Genomic DNA, 24032 nt, shown 5'->3' on the forward strand with positions numbered 1-24032 from the left:
TCAGGTCTGTGAAGGGAATATGCGATCGGACTTTCCCCCCCTCCAGTGTGGGGTTCCCCAGTGCTCTTCATTGAGCTCTACACTTTTTAACACATACATGGCCCCCCTGGAGGATGTGGTTACTCCCTTCAGGATAAAAGCCGTCACATACGCTGATGACACCCAAATGGTTGTATCATTCTCCTTAGAAGGTGACAAACTCAAAAACCTCCATGACTGTCTTGAAGGAATCCATAACTGGATGTCTAACTCAAACCTTAAACTAAATGGCTCTAAAACCGAGCTCATGCTGCTGGGACACCAAATGTCATCTCCCCCGACCGCCATGTGGCCATCATGCTTAGGACCCCTCCCACAACCCAAGACTGAACTTAAAAGTCTTGGCTTCTGGCTGGAACAAGACCTTTCTTTGAAAACGCAGGCAAAAAAAACAGCTGGTACCTGTGTGGGCTTACTCCGTTCAACCAGGAAGATTCTTCCATTACTCCCCGCACAATCACAAAAAATGCTCATTCAAGGTCTAATCTTATCAAGATTAGACTACAGCAACGCTCTCTTCTTAGCGGCCCCAGAATCCACTATCAATGTTCTTCAGAGAACACAAAATGCCGCTGCAAGGATTCTGACTGGTATCCCCCGCAGAGCATCAGCCAAACCTGCCCTAAAGGCACTCCACTGGCTGCCGATCCGTGAAAGGGTCAAATTCAAGGCCTTTTGTACCACCCACAGAGCTATGCAAAATCAAGGGCCCCCGATGCTTAAGTCCATGCTGTTCCCATACAAACCCAACAGGTCCCTACGTTCCTCCCAAGGTAACCTGGCTACTGTCCACAGAGTCAAAAAAGCCCGCACTGGAGGGCGTCGCTTTTCGGTAACAGCTGCAACCCTATGGAACGCCTTGCCAACCCAGCTACGTGCCGAACCTAACCATATGAAATTCCGGAAGCTACTTAAAACCCACCTTTTCCCGCAATAACCCTTCCCTTTACTCCTCTGTTTCTCCCCTCAGTTGTTAATGCAATCCCAGCGCTGGGACGCCTCCGGGCAGCCATGCGCTATAGAAATCCCATTTTCATTTAATTTAATTTAATTTAATTTCATTTCATTTCAATGTAGCATGCCAATTGTGTATGTGCCGATAAGACTCGCAAATCTTTTATAACAGTTCTGGCGTCAGCCGAGCGCTGGGGCCTGCATTTTAAGTGACTTTAGTCTTAATATTTATGGGAACGCATTCCTCGACTGGATTTTTGCGTATAGATAGCCTGATGCTTTCTAATAAAGGAGTCCTGGCAGTAGTCTGGCCCGGTTCACAACTGCGATCTCTGTCGCAGTCTGGACAGTCCTTTGCAAATTTGTAATTTTGCGGGCTCATCCCCGGCCACCAGTATTCTGATTGTAATTCTTTTAGAGATTTCACGATCTCTTGGTGCCTTAGACCCAATCCCATGTGTGCATCTTCAATCAAGAAGACTCTCCTGTTCGTGTTTGGAATTACTCTATCCCCCACTCCAGGGATTTGAGCAAAAGGAACGGAGTTTGCATCTATTATGTATGTATGATTGAGTGGATAGCCGAGAGGTAATGCTGCATAATCGCCTTTTAATGAGGCTTTTACTGCCAGCATGGGTTCTCCGTCTATGTGTTTTTTAGAACGCTTTTTTGTGGCTACGGAAGCCGGTCGAACCGCTTCCGTTGTGGCTCTGTCAGCCAATGAATTCCCTGCAACGTGAACGCCATCACGTTGATGACTCAGTGTATGGATCACGTGAGTCTTTTGTAGTTCTTTCTGTAAAAGAACTACTTGTTCCCAGAGCTTTTTATGCTTTATTGTGGCACCTGTGTCATCTTTGTAACCGTTTTTGATCCATGTCTGCATGTCATTATTGTAAGACCTGACGCAGAAATGCGAATCACACACTATTAGTGTGGGGAATTCGCGATCGGCATTTTCAAGCGCCATCTTTAAAGATCTTATTTCAGCTCGCTGAGCTGAACAGTTTCTGAGTGATTCAGTTTTGGTGATTATCGGTCTGAATTTACCAAAGCGCCAGCGACCTTTAACAATCGCGCACGCTGCATTGTAGGATTTTTTATCCACATCGTAGTTTTGTGCAAATCTATCCATGTAGATTACACAGTTATACTGTTCGTGAGGCAGAATTTCGATTGGCAGAGGATATTCTTCTTCATATTCTAGATATTCTAGGGCCCGATGTAGGTAGGCATTTACCGGTCGGTAACGGCCGAATTTGTCCGTTACCGACCGGTAAATGCCTTTTCCAATGTAGGGGGCATGTACTTACAGATTCGGTATTTTTACCGAATCTGCATTTACCGAATCGGTAAAATTACCGAATTGGTAAATACAGACTCGGTAAAAATACCGAATCTGTAAATGCAGATGTAGGTGGCGCTTTAAACAGTGCAAAAGGGCCCTAAGAATTCATTATTTACCATGTAATACTATTGCATGGTAAATAACGAATTCAGGTGTACACCTGTGCCATGTGACACACAAACATGCCCTTAGGGCATGTATGTGTGTCACATGGCACACAAGCCTAACATTGGGGTGCTACAGGGTGTCAAAGTGACACCCCGTTCCCCCTGGCAGGATTCGGTATTTACCGATTCGGTAATTACCGAATCGGTATTTGCCATTGATTCCTATGGGCTTCAAGGCCCATAGGAATCAATGGCAAATACCGATTCAGTATTTACCGAATCGGTAAATACCGAATCTTACAGATTCGGTAATTGAAAAAGAAAAATTACCTACATCTGCCTACTTCCAATTTACCTACTCTTAAATACCAAATCGGTATGATTCGATATTTAAGAGTAGGTAAATCGAGATTACCTACATCGGGCCCCTAGTTTTTTAATTTTCGGGTCAAAAGCGTGTTTCCCGTCTTCCGCAGCAAAATAATTTTCCCATTGTTTCCATTTTGGATCTAATGCCACACTTTTCAGATTGCATGGTCTTGTTACAGCCTCCAGGGCTGATTCTGCTGTTAATACAGATATGTTTCTCCCTTGGACTAGGGCTCTTTCTTTTGCTACAGCAGTTTGAACCACAGTTAGAATTTTTTCAGTAGAACTGAATTTCATTTCAGCTTGTGTGTACAAGTGTGATTTATAAGCTATTGGTACCGTTTCTCCCTCATTAGAGGTCAGGTACGTGAATCCGCATCTTCCTGGGATGACTCGGATTACGAGGTTGCGTATGTTTTCGCGAGTTTGCAGTTTTGTTTTAGTTAACATGTATGTCTGTAATGATCTTAAAAATCTCTGTGTGTTTCTGAGTCCAATTGATTGGTTTGAAATCAGGTTTTATTAATTCATAGAGAGGTTTAACCCTCTCTGCATAATTTAGAATGTATGTTCTTCCGAAATTCAGGAAACCTAGAATTGATTGTAAGTTCTTCAGCGTTTTAGGTGCTTGGAGTACAGCACACTTCTCTAAGAAGTTGTCTGCTAGGCTTTTGCCTTCACTTGATAATTCATATCCTAAAAACAGGACAGTTAGATTGGAAATTCGTGATTTCTTAAAGTTGAATTTATACCCTTCAGCTGCGAACCCAAGTATTATGGTGTTCACTCTTTTTAAGTGAGTCTCCAGGTCATCGTCTGTAAGATAGATGTCATCGACATATGATAATGTCATACATTTGTAGTAACTTTGTTACTCTTGCTGAGAATAATCCTGGGCTATTCTTGAATCCCTGTGGGAGTCGACAGAATTGTTTTTGGGACCCCATGCAGGAGAAAGCGGTCAAATACCTACTTTCAGGTGCAATGTTTTGACAAAAGAAACCATTTGAGATATCTAATGTTGTATTATATTTTTTGCACACAATGTTATTCATTAGTGCTGCACTGTGTGAGTTTTGTACTGCAAATGTTTTGCAACAGCAGTTTAAGTGTCTGTAGTTCAAAACTAGACAATATGAGTTGTCTGGCTTGGAGACAGGAAACAAAGGATTGTTCATTTGTGAGGTGCATATTTCAATCACCCCCTGATATTCAAGTTGATCTAAAATCTCCCTGACTTGTTTTTTAGCTTCTTGCTTAACAGGATACTGCCTTTGGGCAGTAGGTTGATTTTTTAACTGTATTTTATGGTGAGGAGAATCCTCATCCCATCCTACATGAGCAAGAAAATGGGCAGGAGCTTGGGCTACTGCCCATTTTCTTGCAAATGTGTATTTTTAACGAATTGGAATATGATTTGAGAAGGCAGGCATAATCATTTCTTCGCCATGAGGGCACTCTCTGACAAACTCTGGTGGCCAGTCTTTCTCAGCTAACAGGATGTCATAGCCTTTTGAAAGGTTATCCCAAAAGAGGCCCTTTATTTTCCTAGTTTTATCCCCCTCTATACGCAATGTTATTTCGTATAATTTATGGGGTTTGCTAACTCTGGTGTGTGCAGTTTCCACCTGAATGTATTCATTCGTGTCCACTGTCTCCAGAAGATTCATCAGGATCTTGCGAGCTATGGTTACTTCTGCTGCGCTGTCTAGCACTGTCTGTGCCCACTCTCCGTTTTTCAGTTGTGTCCTCAGAATCCTCGGCATGTTTTATTTTAATACTAGCTACCTTCTTCTTTGGAAATTGTAATTTTTTACTTTGATGAGCAGGTTCCTTGTCTTTGGACTTGCTCTTCTTTGTGTTCTGACCGTCCTCTTCTTTCCGATTTCTGTGAGGAAGTCTGAAAAGATCGAGAGGGACGTGTATCAATATCTTGATATCTGTCAGGTTTTCTTAATTCATCCCTATCTCTAAGGTTGTATCTTTTCTCAGAGGGCTCCCTGAGGGGAGACTTGCCTCCTCGTTCTGCAGATCTGTCTCTTCGTTGAGGAGACCTTCCTCTGGACTGGAATCGTTTTTCCCTGGGAGTGAATTGTTTATTTCCCTCCCAACTATTTTTAGGAGTGTTTAGATTATTTTTAATAAATGTTTTTTCAGGATTTTCAAGTAGTTGGGGCTTTACTGGTTTCCCACCCAAACTATCTCTACCTAGTTCTTCATAGGATTTTTCTATAATTCTGGCAAGTTCAAAAGGTTGTTCTGCTATATCTGTTTCCTTCAATTTCTGGAGGTATGTTATATCGTCCATTGCCAATTGAACTAATTCTCTGTATGCCTTTGTTAATTCTTTTAGTTTAACTAAAAGTTCTTCACTTGACATCTTTTCAATATCGGGATGTGGTGTGTAGCTGGCTAGAATCGGCCACGTGGCTCCTGGTCTACCTAGTGGACCTAGCCTGGTGATGTGATTTTGATGTTTTAGGGCGCCATTAAACCAGAGCAGGTGCTCTTGGTAAGTTAGTGGGATTTCAACGTCCTCGAAAGGAGCGTATTCATCCGGAGTTTCCCCTATTTTGTAATTGTGGAATTCGTGTGTCGCAGCGTGTGCTGCTGGAAAATGTATCCATGAATAGAATACCTCTGTCTGCCTATATTCATGTGCCTCTACCACGAATATGACTGTACCACCTCGTGATGATACTCCATTTTCTATAAGTTTTTTAGTTATAGTTTTTCTTACATTTACTGGAATGATTATAGCATTCGGGTCATTTTGTTGGAGACTTGTGTCATCCGCTAGGAGTTGAGCTGCTAATCTAGCTTCCTCCCTTTCGTCTTCACTTTCTGTCATTTTTACTAACAGAAAGTTTTTGTTGCAGATCAAGTTTAAAGGGAAACAAAGAATAGTTGCACAATATTTTGGAACACTGTATCCTTCAACGTTGACTAAAAAAAAAACTAATACATAGGAATCTCTTCCTACTAAGTTCCGGCGGATATTAACCTTTTACCCACTCCAGACGTCTTTTGGAGTATTTACGGGAAAAAGGGGTCTGTGTGAAAAAGCACAACTGAGTTACTCTAATGTCTTGCGTTAGATTATCGCCTTACCAAACGTTGGGCGCCATGTAGTGTAGTTCCTATATTCCCAATAGGCTCTGCGCATTGGAATAATATAAACAGCAGTGTAGACGTAGGACTGAGGTCATCTAGGTCTCTACTGACTATATTAGACTTAAGTAGGTTTGCCAGCTAGCTCAGAGGTCGCTAGAAACTTTCGCGAATGTTCAGGAAAGAGTTAACTCTCTAAACTGAAAATTGCAAGGTGCAGAATGACAACGCGTCCATGAAACGCTCTCGTCTGCGCAAACAAGACATATGCAATGTATAACTACAGTACCTGATGCGAGATGCAATGTGAATCTCCAAAGAGCAGCTGTGAGACGTGATGTGCCGCTTGTCAACTGGGGAAGGGGTATCTTCCCAGGTCTGGGAAATGAGGGCGGCGGGAGGATAACTCTGGGCAGGGCGTGCATCGGCGCAGGGGGGATTGGTGCTGCATGAGTCCTGGTCGGTCGGTTTCAATGGAGGCACCCCTTTGCCAATCACTGTGTCGGGGAACGAAGGCAGGACTCCCCCCCCCACTGCCGCAGGCAGAAAATCCGTGTATGTGGCAGAATGACAGAGTCCGGCCAGTGCACAAGACAGGTTGGCCGGTGGCGTGAGCTGTGTTATGGGGAAGCCCGGGTGTGAGCCTCCCTACACGGCATGAGTACTGATCCAAAGCCTGCTGCTCCCGTCCCACCCCGTGGTAGTCTCTACCGGCACCCCACCACAAAGCAGCTGGGTCGCAGGGACAGGGGGGCTGCTGGGGGCCATTGCAGGGTAAACTCACCGCCTCTCCAGTCACAGTGCACAGTACGTTCCCACAATCCCCAGTCACCAGATCTCCTCCCCTCCGACTCGGGGACTCCCCGAAGCCGTTTCCGCATCGCAATGTCTCCCATGCAATCCAGGGCAAAGGCGGCAGTCCGGCATCGGTGGGTTCAGTCGCGGGGATCGTCGGCCAGCACTAAAGGAGGGGCGTAACACCGGCACTCATGATCCTCACCGGCAGGGAGCCTGGGGCCTCGGTGACCTAAAACCTCCGGGAGGACACAACGGGAATGAGGACACGGACAGCAGGAGGGGGGCAGGAGCAAAGATACGGACAGCGGGAGGGAGGCAGGATACAACGGTAATGAGGACACGGACATCGGAAGGGGGGCAGGAACAAAGACACGAACAGTGGGAGGGGGCGGGAACGAGGACAGCGGGAGCGGGTGACCTCATCTTAACGAGCAGCAAAAGGGCGGCTGAAAATTTCATAATCGGGGGCGTGTTCTGGCATTCTGAGTGACGGATGACGTCACAGGTCGAAAGAACGCAAAAAACACACCCCCGAATGCGAAAGAGATGGGGCTTGAATTGAGTGATGCCCCTCTACTCCAATGGCTGGCCTCAGTTTAGGAAGCCAGCCAATGGAGGAGAGAGGAGGGGTCAAGCCCCCATACTAGAAATCATTAAATCTCCTCCGGGAGACTGCGCAAGCGCAGCCTTCGGTCCTCGACCTAAAAAGTATGTGGCTGCGTTATGGTCTGAACTCACTACGTGGTGTTCACCAATCACTGTACATGAATCACAAATGCAAATTCAGAATCCTCACCGCTGACCACCAATGTTAGAATTGGTGGTCTCTGGTTGGCATAGGTAAGTACTTGTGACAAGCAGGGACCCTCTCCTCTGGTCAGGACAAGGGGATTACCCTCTAAAATAACCCCTGCTCACCCTCTAGGTAGTGTGGCGCGAGCAGACCAGGCTTATCTCAGAGCGTCATGGGTTAAGCATTTGTAAACACATACAGTAACTCAGGGATAACACCACAAAAGGATACCACACTAGGTTTATATCAAAAATAGTTGTCTTATATAAGGCTTAGCACAAGATCCAATAACGGCAGTAAAATGACCACAGTACTATTTAGGGATTAAGAGTTCTTAAAAAGGCGTATTTTCTTTTTCTGTGCACTTCGCGCACTCTTGTCCGACCCTCATGATGTTGAAAACAATGTCTAATAGGACTGAACAGGCGCTGCGGACTTTCCGGTCCGAGGCGTATACACAGGGGGTGTGAGTCGTGTTGACAGTACCTTTAGGTGCGAGGAGTCCGGCTCGGACGATGCGTCGAAGAAGTGACGGCGGACCCGGAGCGTTGACGGCCCCTCTGCGATGTGATCCCGGCTTGTTGCGGCGTCTCTGTGCGAGGCGTAGAGTGGGGGCCACGAAGAGCGAGGTGGACGGTCCGAATCCTGAAGCGTTCACAGTGCGATGCGGTGTTCGAGCCGTACCTTCACTAGCGGGGCTGTTTGTTCGTCACGGACAGCGCGGTACAAGGCGGCCGGTATGCTGCGGCGTACGAGCCGTACTCAGCCTTGCGGTGCGATCAAATCCCCAGCGTTTAGCGGTGGAGACAGCGAGCAGTGCGGCTCAAAGGGGGGAGGGTGAAGCAGTGTGCGGGCGGCCTTTCTTCCGGCAGTGCGAGCTATGGCTCGTAGGGAATGGAATCAGACGATGCAGGGCGACCACGGACAGGGGTGTCACAGCGGACAGGGTTTGCGAGGCGCACTGAGATCGCGGCTCCAGCGGCAGGGGGAATTTGGCAATGTCCAGCAGCGCTGTGAAGGCAGGGGGGGAGTCCAATAGTCCTGGGATTCCGTTCAGGGGGCAAGCTCACCCACAAGCCCTTGGAGATCTGTTAGAAGCACAAGTTGAGCAAAGTCTCTTTCAGTCTTTTCCTCTCCTATCTCAGCAAGGCTACCACTGCAGGACAATCTCCCAGGTCAGGGACAGTACTCCTCCTTACAGCTTTCCCAGTTCCTTCTCGTCGGGCAGAGGTTTCTTCTTGGTTCAAGCAGGATCTAATTTCTTAGGAGCAGGGCTCCAATATTTATACAACAAATCTTTTGTTCTTTCAGGCCAGGGGGCCTTTGCCCAGTTCAGCCCAGTTTTGGAGCACTTTGTTTACAGGACTCTGGCTTGTCTTTTCAGTGTGCAGGGCAGAGACATCAAACGCTCCACAGGAGGTGGAGCCAGCATTTTGGGGGCAGAGCTCAGCCCTATTCAAAGTCCAGGTGCACTCCTCCCACCCATCTGAATGTAATCTTCCTATTCACCACCTGGCTGCCCCAGCCTGTCTCCTGGAATTCCCCAGCCCTGTCACTCACAGAAACCAGACGGCAGATACACATCCTAGCAGAGGCGGGCTGAAATGGTTAGGCAAGCAAAGATCAACTTTCTAAAAATGGTATTTGCAAACACAGGATATTAAAATAAACTTTACTAAAATATGTATTTTATTATTCTGAGTTCAGGCATACTAAACTTGAATTTCTACCATGTTCTCTGAGTCTGTTAGGATTATAAAGTGTAATAATTCCAGCAGCCCATTCTGGCCTATGGAGAACAGGTAGCCTTGCAATAGTGAAAAAACGAAAATGGCTGTAATTCACTACTAGGACATGCCACACACATCAGGGCTTGTCCTACCTTATGCTTACAATGCACCCTGCCCTTGGGCCTACCATAGGGGTGACTAATATGAAGTTAAGGGAAGGTTTAGGGACTGGCAAGTAGGTGCATTTGCCCAGTCAGCATGACATTACCAGACTGCATGCAGGTTCGGCAATGGCAGACCTTAGACATATTTTACAAGGCTGCTTCTGTGGGTGGCACAACCAGTGCTGCAAGCCCACTAGCAGTATTTGGAGTTAGAAGCCCTGGGCACTCCTGGTGCACTTTACTGGGGTCTGACAGTAAACCAAATAGGCCAATCATGGAATCCAATCAATAGGTACATTTTACACAGGGAGCACTTGCACTGTGGCACTGGTTGGCAGTGGCACAGTGCTCTGAGCAGCTAACACAAGCAAAAACACATGAGGCAACAGCAACAAAATGGGAGGGAGACCCACGTCAATGGTGCCAAGTCTAACAATGACACTACATAGTCTTTCACATTTTTTGCCCATTTGAAAGAGAACATAGGGACTTCAGGTATTTCAATTTCAGGTCCCACCAGATTCCAATACTTTTTGATTATTTTGTTGATCTCGTGGCTCCTTGTGTTAAAGGTGGTGACACAGATTAACCGCTCCACTTCCTGATTATTTCTAGTAGGGTCTCTCGGGGTCTATATCAGGCTCATTTTCTGAATCTGTTGAGTAGACCTTTGGGGTAACATCTTTCTTTTAGCTTGGAAATGAGGATATCACTTTTCTTAAAGTAATCTTTTCTTCTGGTGCAGTTCCTGCGGACTCTCAAGAATTGGCCCTAAGGCAGGTTGTCTTTCAGGTTCCTAAGATGGTGTGAGTTACATTGCAGGAGCGTGTTTTTGTCCGTCAGTTTCATAAATAAATTCATCACGATTTTTCCTTCCTCCACTTCCAAGGTGAGGTCTAAGAATGGGAGTGACTCATTGTTGTATGTCATTGTAAACTGGAGATCTGAAGACTGTGCATTCAACCATGTCAAGAATAACTGGAGTGTTTCTTCTGTTCTGGTCCAGATCATGACGATATCGTCAATATAACGATTCCAGGAGGTTATGTTGCCCTTGTGTGGGTTTTGGTCTGGATCTATATGTTTATTTTCAAACTCGTCCATGAACAGGTTCGCTAGACTGGCGCAAATCCAGCCCCCTTGGCGACTCCTTTACACTGGTAATAGAATTTGCTCTGAAAGATGAAGTAATTTTTTGTCATGGCTATGTTAAGAAATTGTATAAGGAACTCCTTGGGGACCTACTGAGGCGATGGGCAGGAGTCTAGAACCCGCCTTATGACTTTGGAGGCTTCTTCCTGGGGAATGCTCGTGTAAAACGAGCAGACGTCAAGTGTGACAAAGAATTGTGTCTGTTTGTTGAATGGCTGATCTTCCAGAATTTGAATGGTGTGCATAGCATCACGTAAATATGATTTTGTTTCCCATACAAAGGGCTGGAGGAAACTGCCCAGGTACTGATTGACTGGTTCTTTTACTGAACCACATCCCGAGACAATTGGTATTCCCGGGGGGTTTTACAGATTTTTATGCACTTTCGGGATTGTGTAGATCGTCGGGATCCTCGTGTTCTCGTTATTCAAAATTTTTGATTCAGGTTCTGAACGGAATCCCTTTTCTAAGCCTTGTCTGGTGAGGTCTTTAATCAATTGCGAAATTTCTTTTGTTGGGTCTCGTGGTGTGGGAGTATAGCTGTCTTGACATTACAGTTGTCGTGTGATCTCAAAAATGTAATCCTCCGTGTTCTGGATAACTACTGCTCCGCCTTTGTCTGCACTTTTTATTACAATAGATTTGTTTTCCTTCAGTGTTTGTAGGGCCAGTCTCTCCTCTTTTGTAATATTGTGTTTAATGTACTTTGTGTCCTGTAAAAGGTTCATGACCTCTGTCATGACCACTTTCTCATAGGCCAGTTTTTTTTCCTTCATTAGATATGAAACTGGGACAAACGTGGAAGGAGGCCGGAAGCTTGTGGCTGCTTGTTTTCTATTGTAAGCACTTTTTTTATGAAGAAGTATTTCATACGAATTTTCCTAAAGAATTGTTGGAGTTCCAGTTTCAAATTAAAGGAATTTGGAGGGGCTGTTGGTACGAATGATAAACCTTTTGCCAAGATGTCGTATTCTGCTGCGCTCAAGTTGTAATTAGAGATGTTTAGAATGGGATCTCTCATGTTCATTGTGTCTTGTTGTCTGTCATTGGTTGCTGCTGGAGCATTCTGTTCAGTTGATCTCACTGTTCTGTTGGAATTGGTGCTAGAAACGAACTCTGGTGTTGCCTCGTCGATTGCCCCTCCCCTGGTTCCATCTCAGTGGACGTCCCCAGTTGGGATACCTGTTGTTCCATGAAGAGTCCCCTAAAAAAGGAGAAGAATTTTGATGGTTGAAAGTATCCTGGTATTGCGGAACCCCTCGTTGAAGGGGCTCAGGAAGGAAACCAGACATTTGTGCTTGGTATGTCGGTCCTTGTTGATTTGTTCTTTGATCAGTGCTAGTGCAGGCTCTTTCTGATTCGTTCTCTGAGCCACTTCCAAAGGACGAGTTGGAGAAGGTGGCAAATATTCTATTGTTCTGCCTATTGCGATTTGTATAGTAACCTTGCGCGTCCTGGGTGTAATATTCATCGCAGACGTAGGGGTATGTGATTTTCTTGTCGTATTCCTTGATATCTTTAGCCAGTTTATCCAATTTTTTATTCAATGTGATACTATTGAATTCAGCTATGGCTTTCTCTGCTCATTCAAGTGCCTCTCTTGCGTTCTTAAGGGATTTATCCTCCAAGATTTCTTTTTTGAGCTCTGCAATCTCTTGTATTAATTTCTTGACGTATTCCAGTGCCGTCTCAACCCCCAACATCATCCAGTGTCGGGACCAATTATTAGCCACAACACTAAATCCTTCATGGAATTTTGGAAGTTCAATGAAGATTCCTGGTTCGTTGCGAACTTTGTAGGCCTTTCGGAATAATATTTTCTTGCAGATATTTTGTCAACAAATGGCCATGCAGGCGTGTGCGGATTAGTTTTTTTTCCATTTCTTAGACCGTGAAATTTGTTTTTGAGTTGGCAGGTACATAAACCCCCATGCTTAAGTGATCATTTTGGGAGAAGAAAACTTTGTCAGGAATACCAACACTGTGGAAAATATACTGGGAAGTGTGCAGGCTTCTGGGATAAAGTAAAATCATGAAATGCTGAGTTATGACATAAATTTGTGTGTGTGTGTGTATATATATATATATTCACTGATAAAACCATAGGTTTCACCCATGTTATAGTTAGCTGGACATATCTCTCATACAAAACCATTGAAATTCCCTCGTTATAGTTAGTTCAGCTAACTATAACTCGCACGCCCGCAATGCAGTGCTGATGACGTCACATATTACATCACTCATGACATGGTCAGTGGCATCACTCATGACATCACTGATTTCAGTGAATTTCTGATTCAGTGAATTTCTAAGGATTTTTCAATGCTAATTCCTAACTATAACATGTGTGAAACCTATGGTTTTTTCAGTGAATTTCAAAGGTTTTGTAAATGATAAGTTTGAAATATACTAATTATTATATTTCTTTCTTTTTATAGTAATTTCCTACATTTTTACTATAAATACTTATATTTATTTTATTGTTAAAGTTACATTTCATATTTTTAAAGTAAAATAATAACAAAAGTAAATTCGAAAAGAATGCACTGCTAGTGAAACTGCCTCGGTGAATTTGTAAGTGTTTGTTAGAGGAAGATTTACAACACCCTTGTGCCTCTTTTACACCACTGTTGCATCACTTTTCTGATGAAGCAGTGGTGCAAAAGATGCACCACGATATGTGGTATTTAGAATGTGACGTATCTGGGAGGTACGTCACATTGTAAATCCCTGTACCAGAAGCACACATTCCTACATGGGGAGGCGTTCCTGCGCAGGAACACCTCCTAAACGTGGCTGACTAAAATCTACAAGATTTCACTTTGTCACTTTTGCGCTCATGCTGTGTCAAAACCCTGCACTACCTTGATGCAGGTGTAAGGATTGACACAGTAGTCTGAGCATAGAGCCCCCAGACCATTGCTGGAGATACGTTGCACTTCCAACATAACTCAAACAATGCACCACCTTTACAGCACAGACACATCACATATATGTGCCATTTTTGTCCCATGGTACACCGCATTGTAAATACGGCGCATCCATGGTGGTGGTGTCACGGAGCGCAATAACTGACATATTCCTGGGGATATGCCAATTATTGTATATGTGCCCATTAGTGTGTTAATGTAGTGTACGGATTACTACATACGGATGAATGAGTCATCACAAAACTAAAACAACAGTGACAGAGTGTTTGCTGGAAGTGTAACGATACAAACTAGTAAATTGAACGTATAAAACACAAATTTGCAAGTACGTAGAAGACTGCATACATCGTCTATAAGGGTTTTGAAACAGTCTATGCCCTAAGGCCTATTTTAATGCATGAGTACTTAGATAGTGAGTGGATGATTACAAGACTGCAAGGAAAGAACCTGGTTGAATTTATAACAGCCTCAGTTGTACCACAGTATACAGATAAACACATACTGCTGAATGGCACACTACAATATTGAAACAGGAGTGTGAGAATGTCTGCTGGAAGTATTAGGATACACATTGAGGAATTGAACGTATAAAACATGTTTGCTGGTGCATAGAACAGTGCATGCACAGTCTATAGAAGTTTGAAACAGCCTATGCACTAAGGCCTGTTTTAATCCATGAGTATCTAAATACTGACTGGATCATTACACTTCTGCAAAGAAAGTTCCTCATTAAATTTATTACAGCTTCAGATTTACCACGGTGCAATGAAAAATAACATACTGCTGACTGGCTCACTACAATACTAAAACAGCAGTGTCACAGTGTTTGCAGGAAGTCCAAGGATACAGACTGGGCAATTGAAGGCATAAAACACAAGTTTGTAGCTGCATACAAGACTGCATGTATACTCCATATGGATTTTAAGCAATCGATACCCTCAAACCCACTTTGCATATTTTAAATCAATACAAACATTTAAAGAATATATAACTGAATCTATAACTGCTTCACTTTTAGTACAATAAATACATTAGTAGATAGTGCTCAAACCTTTATTATTTTTCAACAATAAATGTATTCTTGTAACATCTCATAATTTAACAGACATTCCAATGCAACTTCATCAGATATGTCATTCAGATCAATTTCCTCGTCAGCAGTTTCTGATTTCATTTGTACTAAAATTTCAACATAATTTAAAACTTCCATAAAATCTCTATCAAAGCTTTTGTCTTCAAAATCACAATTCATGTCTGCAGCACTAATTTCCCCTTCTTCACTCTCATTGCCTGTGACAGATACGATTAGTTCTTCAATTATGCTCAAAGTAATATCCAGAATCTCCTGAGTATGAGGCTGTTCTCTTTCCATAAATTTTCCTTTATATTCTTGCTCCTTCTATAACAATATAAACAGTTCATTTTATCACTGTTCGTAATATATAATACAAAACTACCGTTTTCACCTATTTTGGCCCACAAAAAATACTGTATAAATACTATTATCTAATAACATTCCATTAGTAGAGTTTTTTATACAACTATAATTACTTATAAGGATATCCTGTTCTTAGCTTTTCTTAAATTTTGAAAGCAGTCACTCCTTATGAAAAGACTCTGGCTGTTATAGTAAAATACACTACTAAAAAATGTAGAATATGTCTATTCACCTTACCCTTTCCAAAATATTTAATGTGTTTTACTATAATGGAAAAGATAGTATTCATTGTTCAGAATAACACTGTGTATCTGTGTATATTTAGACATCATTATCACACTACTTTTTGAATACTTCATGTGTTTACTCTATCTCTATTCCTCATCTATAACTTAGTCTAACCCTACTAATTACCTACCCCTTCCAATTTCGAACTAGCCTCTCCGCTAGTATTTATCTGCAACCTTGTAGCTTACGGTTCTTTATTTTTCTCACTGCTTATAACCTATAATTACGTAACATTCATTAACCTAGGCCTCTCAGTTTATTATGTAATTTTTATATTATTAATTTCCTCTTGTTCTTCTACTAACTTTTCTTTATGCAGTTGCTTGTTATCTATTCTCTCAATCCTTTGGTTCCCATCGCAACTCCTCCCACGGGCCGCAACTCTTTCTTTATTCTAATATATTGCAGTGACTCTCATTTTTTATTATATTTTCCTTGTTTCATACTCCTTGTTCTTTTGTTGTAAGCCCTTTTATTTTTATAGTCTGAGGTTTGTCCTTATACTCCTCCCTCTGGGGCATATTACCAATTATCGCCGATTTAGCGACCGTTTTCGGCCGCTAAGCGGCGATAATTCTATCGCCCTATTAGCAAGCTGTCGCTAACTGATGTTAGCGACAGCTTTTAGGCAATAGCGAGTGGTTTGGGGCCCGCTTTGCATATCAGCGATGTTTATCGCTAATGACATGCAAAGTGGGCGTACCCAACCAGTTAGCGACTGAAAGCAGTCGCTAACGTCGCTATCGCTATTAGCAAGGCAGGCGTAGCATTGGAAATATTTGCGCTAAGCGCGAATATCTCCAAATACTAACACCTGCCCAGACCAGTTCTTAGCCATGTTAACAATGGGAGGTGAATAACATGGCTAAGAGCATTTCGTCGCTAATGCGTGAATATTTCTGTATTCTCAGCGATATTCATGCATTTCGCCGCTATCGCTGGACATTTTAGCACAATGGAGAAAAACGTTGCTAATAGCATGTTTTCTCCGCTAACATGTCCAGCGATAGGGAGCAATAAAAAAATAGTCGCTAAGCCTATTTAGCAATAAATATCGCTACTTGTTGGTAATATGCCCCTCTGTTCTTGTAAGTAATATAATGGAATATTTAAATTTTTTTTTTGTAATGTTATATATATATATTTATCATAGGTTGTGTTTATTGATACTGAAAATACTGTATGATGCCAACGGAGTACCAAAAGCGGAAGCAACGAAAGAAAAGTGTGTATTTGAAGAGAAGTCATCATGAAAATTTACATGAAGAGAGATGTCTTAACAAACAGAAAGAAAGTCCTGGAGGGAGCAGGAGCACTTTTTTGAGGAAAATATTAAAGACTAAGAGTAGTGTTCAGAAAGAGAAAAATGTTTTTAGTGTATCAGCAACGAAAAGAAAATACTAATAAAGAGAAGAATAATGGAAAATCAAGTGCAGACACAACTGTGTATAGTAAAAGGAGAAAAAATCAATTTATGGAAATTAGGAAACAAATGTTTTATAATAGATTTGTGACAAATTTAATTAAAGAAATTAAGATATGTAAGAAAAAAACAGTATTTTATAAGAAGAAAGCTATAGAAAATGTAGTTGAGAAAGCTTTGGAATTGAAAAGAAAATTGTTTATTTTAGTAATCAATAGAATTAGATCACTAGATACGCCAATCCATTTAATGAAGGCCAAAAGTAGGTGGGGAAGATTAATTAACAGAAGTAATTTTTGTGAGGTTTTTTTGGGTGAATGGAAACATACAGCAAGTTCTGAGCCTTTTTTTAATGAAGAAAGGTATCTTCAGAGTAATGATTTGTTGCATGCAGTTGACACCAGTGGTCGTGCTTATGAGGTTAGAAATGATTGTCCTATTGAGAAAGAGAAAATTGTTTCTAGAAATGCAGAAGAGGTGTTAGCTGGTGAAGTTTTAGGGAGACGTCCTAAAGCTCCAGTGTACACTTGGAATTGTAGTAGTATTTGCAGTGTGCGGCAAGAATCTATTGATTTTTTTACGCAATTTCTTACATAATTATACTAAGAAAAGTGTTAAACAAAAGATGAAGATGTTGCAAGGACTAGACCCTTGCAGTGTGAGGGAAAATACTGGTTTGCAAGGTCATTCTCTGCCTTGTGTTTCTAAAAAAGCATGTCGAAGTGTTTTCCACCATTTCAGGATGTTAGCAGTTCATCATACTCAGACGAGGAAATTAGTCAGAACATTGTATTACGCCAAAAGTCCAGCACTAATGTTAAAAAAGTTGAACAGTTCTCTTTTGCATGGATCTGTATCAGATGTAACAAATGTTTGTGATGAAATTCAGATTAGTTACTTTGGTCCTCAGGAAGACAGTGGAGAAAGTGAGAGATTTATAGAAGAAAACGTGGAAGAGAATGTAGGACAGTTTAGTGTAGAAAATTTTGAGCAAGAAATTATACAGTTTAAGGTGATTTCAGGAGAAAGTCCAAATTATTCTTGCATCTGTTGTCGACGAATTCATTATAAAAATCAGACCAGCACAGTTGATCTGTATTTAAAAAGTGAAAAGGAAAATAATATTGAGTGAAGGATTTTGCAACGTATTTGTTGGTAGAGAATTGTTTTGATTTGTGTTCTGATCAGCATATTTGTAAATATTGTTATAACAAATTAGATGAGAACAAAATGCCTGTTAGGGCTGTGCATCCAAATCTTGAGTTGGTAAATATTCCTTCGGAACTGATGGATTTAAATATCTATGAGTCTATTCTTATTTAATGTGTGCAGGCTATTGTTCGTATGGTGCCTAAGACAGGAACATTGCCTCCTTCTGATTTACAGAGAGGATTAAAGGGAAGAGTTGTATATTTGTCTCTAGATTTAAAGAAAAATATTGAAACTATTGGTTTAGAAAATGTAGAGGATGAACCTTTAGTTATTCTTGTTAATGGCGTTCCTACGAAGAGTATGAAAATGTGTGAAGAATTAGTGGATGTAGGAAAGTGAAAAAGGCAACGTTGTATCTGGTAAAAAATTATCAATATTACAAACATGTGTATGTGGGAGAAGAAGAAATAACTGTACAAGAAGATAGTGAATTGCCATCTGGACAAATTGAACAAATTGAAAAAGTGGATGTGTCCAGAACTGAAGAAATGTACGAACATTACAGTGTTCATCCATTGCATTCCAAAGAAATGATGAGGAATGCTATAGAGTTATTTCAAATGAAAGAAGCAAAAGGAAGTCCTATTAGTGTATGGGAAAAAAGCTTGGAAGCTCGTTGTTTCCCTCAGTTGTTTCCTACAGGAAAAGGAGGACGATATGATGAACGACCTGTGCATATTCCTGCATCTGAATACCGGACATCAAGATTATACGCTGAAGATCCAAGATTTCGACAATGTATTCTGTATGTGTTTCATCTTTTGTTTGAGAGTGATTTGTCTGGACTTTCTTATGCAGTAAACCATATATTTAAAACAGTTGTATATCTGCAAAATGTTTTGGCAAAGGAATTTATGGATAATGTTCAGCAGAAAGATAATATTTTGGAATCTCAGCTGATTAATCTGATGGCATGTCAGCGTGGTACTAATGAGTACCGGTACCGTCATCACGGAGAACTCAAATGTATGCTAAGGAACTTAGGAACTCCTACATGGTTCCTTACTCTAAGCTGTGCTGAATATGCTTGGGATGATTTACTTCAATTTCTTCGAGAGGCAAATCCAAATATACTAAATATCGAATACAAGACACTGGAGAATTGTGCTCTTTGGATCCTGTTAATGTATGCAGGTATTTCAATCATAGATTCGAAGCTATGATGTTTTTTATCACCAATAAAAAAAATCCTCCTCTTGGAGAGGTTCTGGTTTTCTTTTGGAGAAAGGAGTATCAAGCGAGAGGTGCTCCTCACATACATATGCTATTATGGATCAAAGATGCTCTCAAATTTGGAACAGACTCAGATGATACTGTGTTGTCTTTTATTGAAGAATATGCTACATGTGAAGTACCCAAAAGTACACAAGATAAGGACTTAAGACAGTGGTTCCCAAAGTGTGCGTCGCGGCACCCCGGTGCGCCGTGATGAGAAGCCAGGGGCGCCTCAGCGCCGTGCAGGATGTGGGGGGTTTGAAAGAAATGCCACCTTCAACACGCATCACAATCAGGCCCTCCGTGGTGCCTGAAAATCAATCGCCGCAGGCTATAGCCAGTCTCTCCCGGTTGCTTGACTTCGAGAACATGCACTCCTGCGTTACGCCCATGCCTGCTAAAAACATCTAGTGTTAGTTTCTTAACATACAATAAGGTCTTCATTTTATGTCCGCAGTGACGGTAACATTTCTATTTATGGCGACTTCAGTGCACCTCAGCATGTATTATTATTAAAAAGTAAATAAATGCAGCCACTTAATATTGTCCCATTTAATATTCATTCAGCAATTCAAAAGGCGAAAACCTAAATGATAAATAGTGTGGCTTATTTACAGCCAATAGCGTATTGCTTGCAAGAGTAGTGTCTAGTGTAAAGCAGTAGTGTGTGAGTATTGTATTGTAACTACATTTATACTGCGCTAACAAAACCCTTGAAAAAGCATTGAAGCACTTTATGGTGGTTAGCATGCTACTCCGTAACCCAAAGTTAGTGGTAAACTCGGTGGTTGTTAGTTACTTTTATAAATTGGTCATTTTCTTGTGCTCTGACGAAATTGAAGCATTTCCTTCAGTTTCAAGTTGGGCATTAAAGTAATAGGAGTTGGGTTTGGTTACTAGGGATGAGTTCATAGTTGAAAGATGTCTGGTTATGCCCTCCCATGTAAAGTTTTGAATTGTAGGATGAGAAGCCTGTAGTAGGCATCGGGTCTCTTCCAAAACCTTGGTTTGTGTATGTGAAACATATACTGCATTCTTGTATCAGAATGAATGCCTTTAAAAGGGGACTAGTAAGGTGCTGCTGGAGTCCTCCTAGTAATTGTTATGATAGGACAGCTTATTAAATTCCATAGTGATCTATAATTATTTGAGAATATCCGAGAAGTAAGAATCAATATTTCTTATAAGTGGTTGGAATCTGATGGCTGTAGTAGCTGAGTTAGTCGACCTGATTATCATCATGTAGTTAAGTTGCATTCCAAGGTTTCAGGCTGAAGGATGGGGAGCAATGGAATTACAGGAAAATGCAAACTGAAGGAGCAAGGTAGAAGTGGCATTTGAGGTAGAATTTTTTTTTGTTAACATCTGCAGACTATGCAGCAGATGGTGAATTATGCAGCTCATCCTTAATTTTGAAAAAAAAAGCAGCTTCAGCAAAATCACATTATTCCAGCGGCGCTTTTTAAAACACAAACTCATGCAGCTAGTAGTATGACGGGTGAAGTACTCCTACATTTATGTAAATGCAGGGCTTTAAGTGGGATGAAAAAAACTGGGGGGGGTCTCAAAGGGGCGTGGCCGATGTAATAAAGGACGTGGCTTAAAACACTTAAGCTAAAAATCTGTGCTTAGCATAGTGTGCTGCCTGATCCACCGGTAAAAAAATGTTGGGGAGCCAAGGTCAACTGCCAATTTGGTCAAGAGAGCCATGGGTCAAAAAAGTTTGGGAACCACTGACTTAAGACAACAAGGCTTACGATTCCAAAGCCATCGTTGTGGGAAATACTGTCGTCGAAAGTACAAATCTAAGGACAAATTCTACAGCAAATGCCGTTTTGCATTTCCTCGACCTGTAATATGGAAAGGAAGAGTGAACAGTTTTATGTCATCTTTGTGACATAATATCACAAGAAAGTCTCCAAATAAAGCCTACAACTTAAGAAGAAATGAAGAGTCAAAATACATAAATGACTATAACTCAGTCATTTTGTCTATGTGGAATGCTAATATGGATATTCAATATGTTGCAGACAATTCCATTGCTGTTGCTCGATATGTGACATCGTACATAACAAAGTCAGAAAAGTCGGAATTGAAGGAAATGTGGGAAGAGATTTCCCATGAGAAGAGTCTAAGTAAGAAATTATACAGTTACAGTTTGAAGATGTTATGTCATCGAGAAATTGGAGCGTATGAATGCTCGGATCGCTTATCATCTTCAAGTCTGTACTCTAAATCTAGAAGAATCATTTGGGTGAGTCTAGGTCTTGCTGCAACACGAAACCGAGTTCTTAAATCTGTACAAGAAATTGAATATTTAGCTGAAAAAGAGCCAGAAAGTACTGTTATTGTGAAAACAAATATGTTGGATACATATTATCCAAATAGAAGTCATCATCTTGAAAACATTTGTCTCTATGAAGAGCTGCAAAACTATATTTTTAAACGGAATATTACCGAAAACATTAATAATGGTATATATGCCGTTATTGGTTCTGAAGGATGTCTGGTGAAACAAAGAAAATGACATTTGATTAATCACCGTAAACGGAGTTGCGAAACAAAAGGGAATTTTACTATTTAGCTCTTTTGCAACTTTTCAAGCCATGGCGTTCAGAATTGGAATTACTTGGAGATTTTGAGAGCTATGAAGATTCCTTCAATGCAACTAAAGATACTATAGAATGTCCTGTTTTTGCTAATTATGTGAAAATGTTGTATGATGAAATTGAGCAAGAAGCTACAATTGCAGCTGAGATTGCTAGAGACAGTTCTCAAGACAGTCAAACTTCTGCTCCATTGAGTCAGGACCCATTAGGAGAACCAATTGTTCTAAATGAAGCAGCAAGTGCTATGGAAGATGTGGAAACAGCAATGTATCAACGTCAAGAAGATGTAACAAACTTAGGAAACTTGGAAGAACAACTGAATCTTGAGCAGAAAGAAATATATAAGCAAGTGAGAGAACAGATTGACCATGGATTACTTCATGAGAAGAAAGAGTGCTCTTGCTCATCATTTGAACCTATCCGAATGTACGTGAGTGGAGAAGCTGGAACAGGCAAAAGTTTTTTAATTAAAGTAATCACTAGTTTTCTATAGAAAAGAACTAAGTCGCATTTGTCTTGTGTTGTCACTGCTCCAACTGGATTAGCAGCTCACAATATTAAAGGAATTAGTTTACATCGTTTATTAATGCTACCAGTATAGCATGACAACAAATTAGAATACCACAAGCTATCTGGAGAAGCTTCTTGTGAAGTTTCAAGAGTGTTGAGGAAAATGAAGCTTCTCATTATTGATGAGGTAAACATGGTCTCAAACTTAATGCTTGCCTTTGTGCATTTAAGAATGCAGCAAATTCTTAAAACAGACATTACTCGGAGGAAAACAGGTCATAGTTTTTGGAGATCTTCTACAACTTACTCCTGTAAAAGGACAGCCAGTGTTTAAAACACTGGTGCATGAAGATACTAGAAAGTCTTTGGGGAGTATTGACAATGTAAACATTTGGTCATATTTTCAGTATAAGGAACTTACTACAAATATGCGACAGGCAAATGATGTTGATTATGGAACTATTCTTCAAGATATAAGAATTGGAAAATTTACCGAACATGGCAAACAAGATTTACAGAGACGATTACTTTCCAATTTGTTTCCAAATGCAAATATTGTCCCAGAGAAAATATACATGAGAATTGCAGAAAACAAATCTGTAATCTGCTTAATGCCAACACTGCGTGAATGTTCTATATTTAATGAAGAAATGTTAAAGTTGGAAAATTAAGAAATTATAAAATTGGAAGCAATTGATAAAATAGAACATGAAGGAATCAGTATTATTTTGAGTGAAAAGTTGAAGAGGAAATTGGATTGTTTAGAGAAATCGATAAGTAAAACTGCTGGTTTAGAAAAGAATTTGTATGCATGTGTAAATTGTAGGGTAATTTTGCGACGTAATTTGAATGTGGAAAAAGGTTTAGTAAATGGAGCCATGGGTAAAATTGTTGATTTTGGTAATTATGTAAATAGAGGTTGGATTGAATTTTTGAAAATCAAATTCGATGAAATTGCTGAAGTACAACAAGTTAGTCATTCTGCAGCTCGTTTTTTGCTTGTAAAAGATTTGTATGTCTACAGAAAACAGTTTCCTGTTTGTTTGGCATAAGCGGTGACCATTCATAAATCTCAAGGTTTTAGTGTAGATTGTGCTTTAGTGAATATTGGAAGTACCGTGTTTAACCCCTTTAGTGCTGCCGTTGGACGTTGTGAGCACTACCTCGGTAGTGCTGCGCACGTCCAATGGCCGACGCGGCCCCACCCGTTTCTTAGAACGTTCAGCACTGGCGCTGAACGTTCGACGCAAGAAACGGGTTAAAGAAGGTATGGCATATGTTGCTTTGTCTCGAGTCAGAACTTTATCTGGATTGTACTTGTTTGATTTTGATGAGACAAAGGTTTGTGCAGATGCAAATTGTGTGAAAGAGTATAGTAGGTTAAGAAGAGAATATGCATCCAATTTAGGTCAATATCCAGTAGTTGAAAATTTTTTGAAAATTTACGCAGAATATTCAGCAAGATTGTCAGGAATTTTTAATGTTTATGCTTGGTGTACTGGAAGACGAAGGTATAGATGTTGAAAACCTTTTTGGCCTTTCTTATAAATGACATCATGACTGTCAAAAGTGTTTGTTTACATGTAGCACTGACATAGACACTAAGAGATTCATATATTTGACTTTACCTGACTGTGAATCAGTGTCTTTTAACAATCTAATTAGAGGAGCAAGTCAAAACATGGAGTGTAGCCAATGTAAATCAGAAATGTCATCAACATTACTTATACAAAGATATGGACAGTATAATATTTTAATGCTGCAACGTTGTAGAGCTGATGGAAGAAAATTGAAAACTTTAATTAAAAATGTTGTAGCTGGTCAATGTTCAATATCGGGAAG

At 41.0% G+C, this 24032-nt stretch overlaps 1 protein-coding gene across 1 annotated transcript in view; it reads left to right on the plus strand.

Annotated features, from left to right (window-relative positions):
- The window catches only part of LOC144752160 (V-set and immunoglobulin domain-containing protein 4-like), a 345686-nt gene that overhangs the window by 151102 nt on the left and 170552 nt on the right, over positions 1-24032 (plus strand). The window contains exon 7 of the mRNA XM_078640087.1: positions 13832-13843. Coding sequence (XP_078496213.1) covers positions 13832-13843 — 12 coding nt within the window. The remainder of the gene's footprint in view (positions 1-13831; positions 13844-24032) is intronic.

This window comes from Lissotriton helveticus, chromosome 4_2 (genome assembly GCF_964261635.1).
Source record: "Lissotriton helveticus chromosome 4_2, aLisHel1.1, whole genome shotgun sequence".
Taxonomy (NCBI): Eukaryota; Metazoa; Chordata; class Amphibia; order Caudata; family Salamandridae; genus Lissotriton; species Lissotriton helveticus.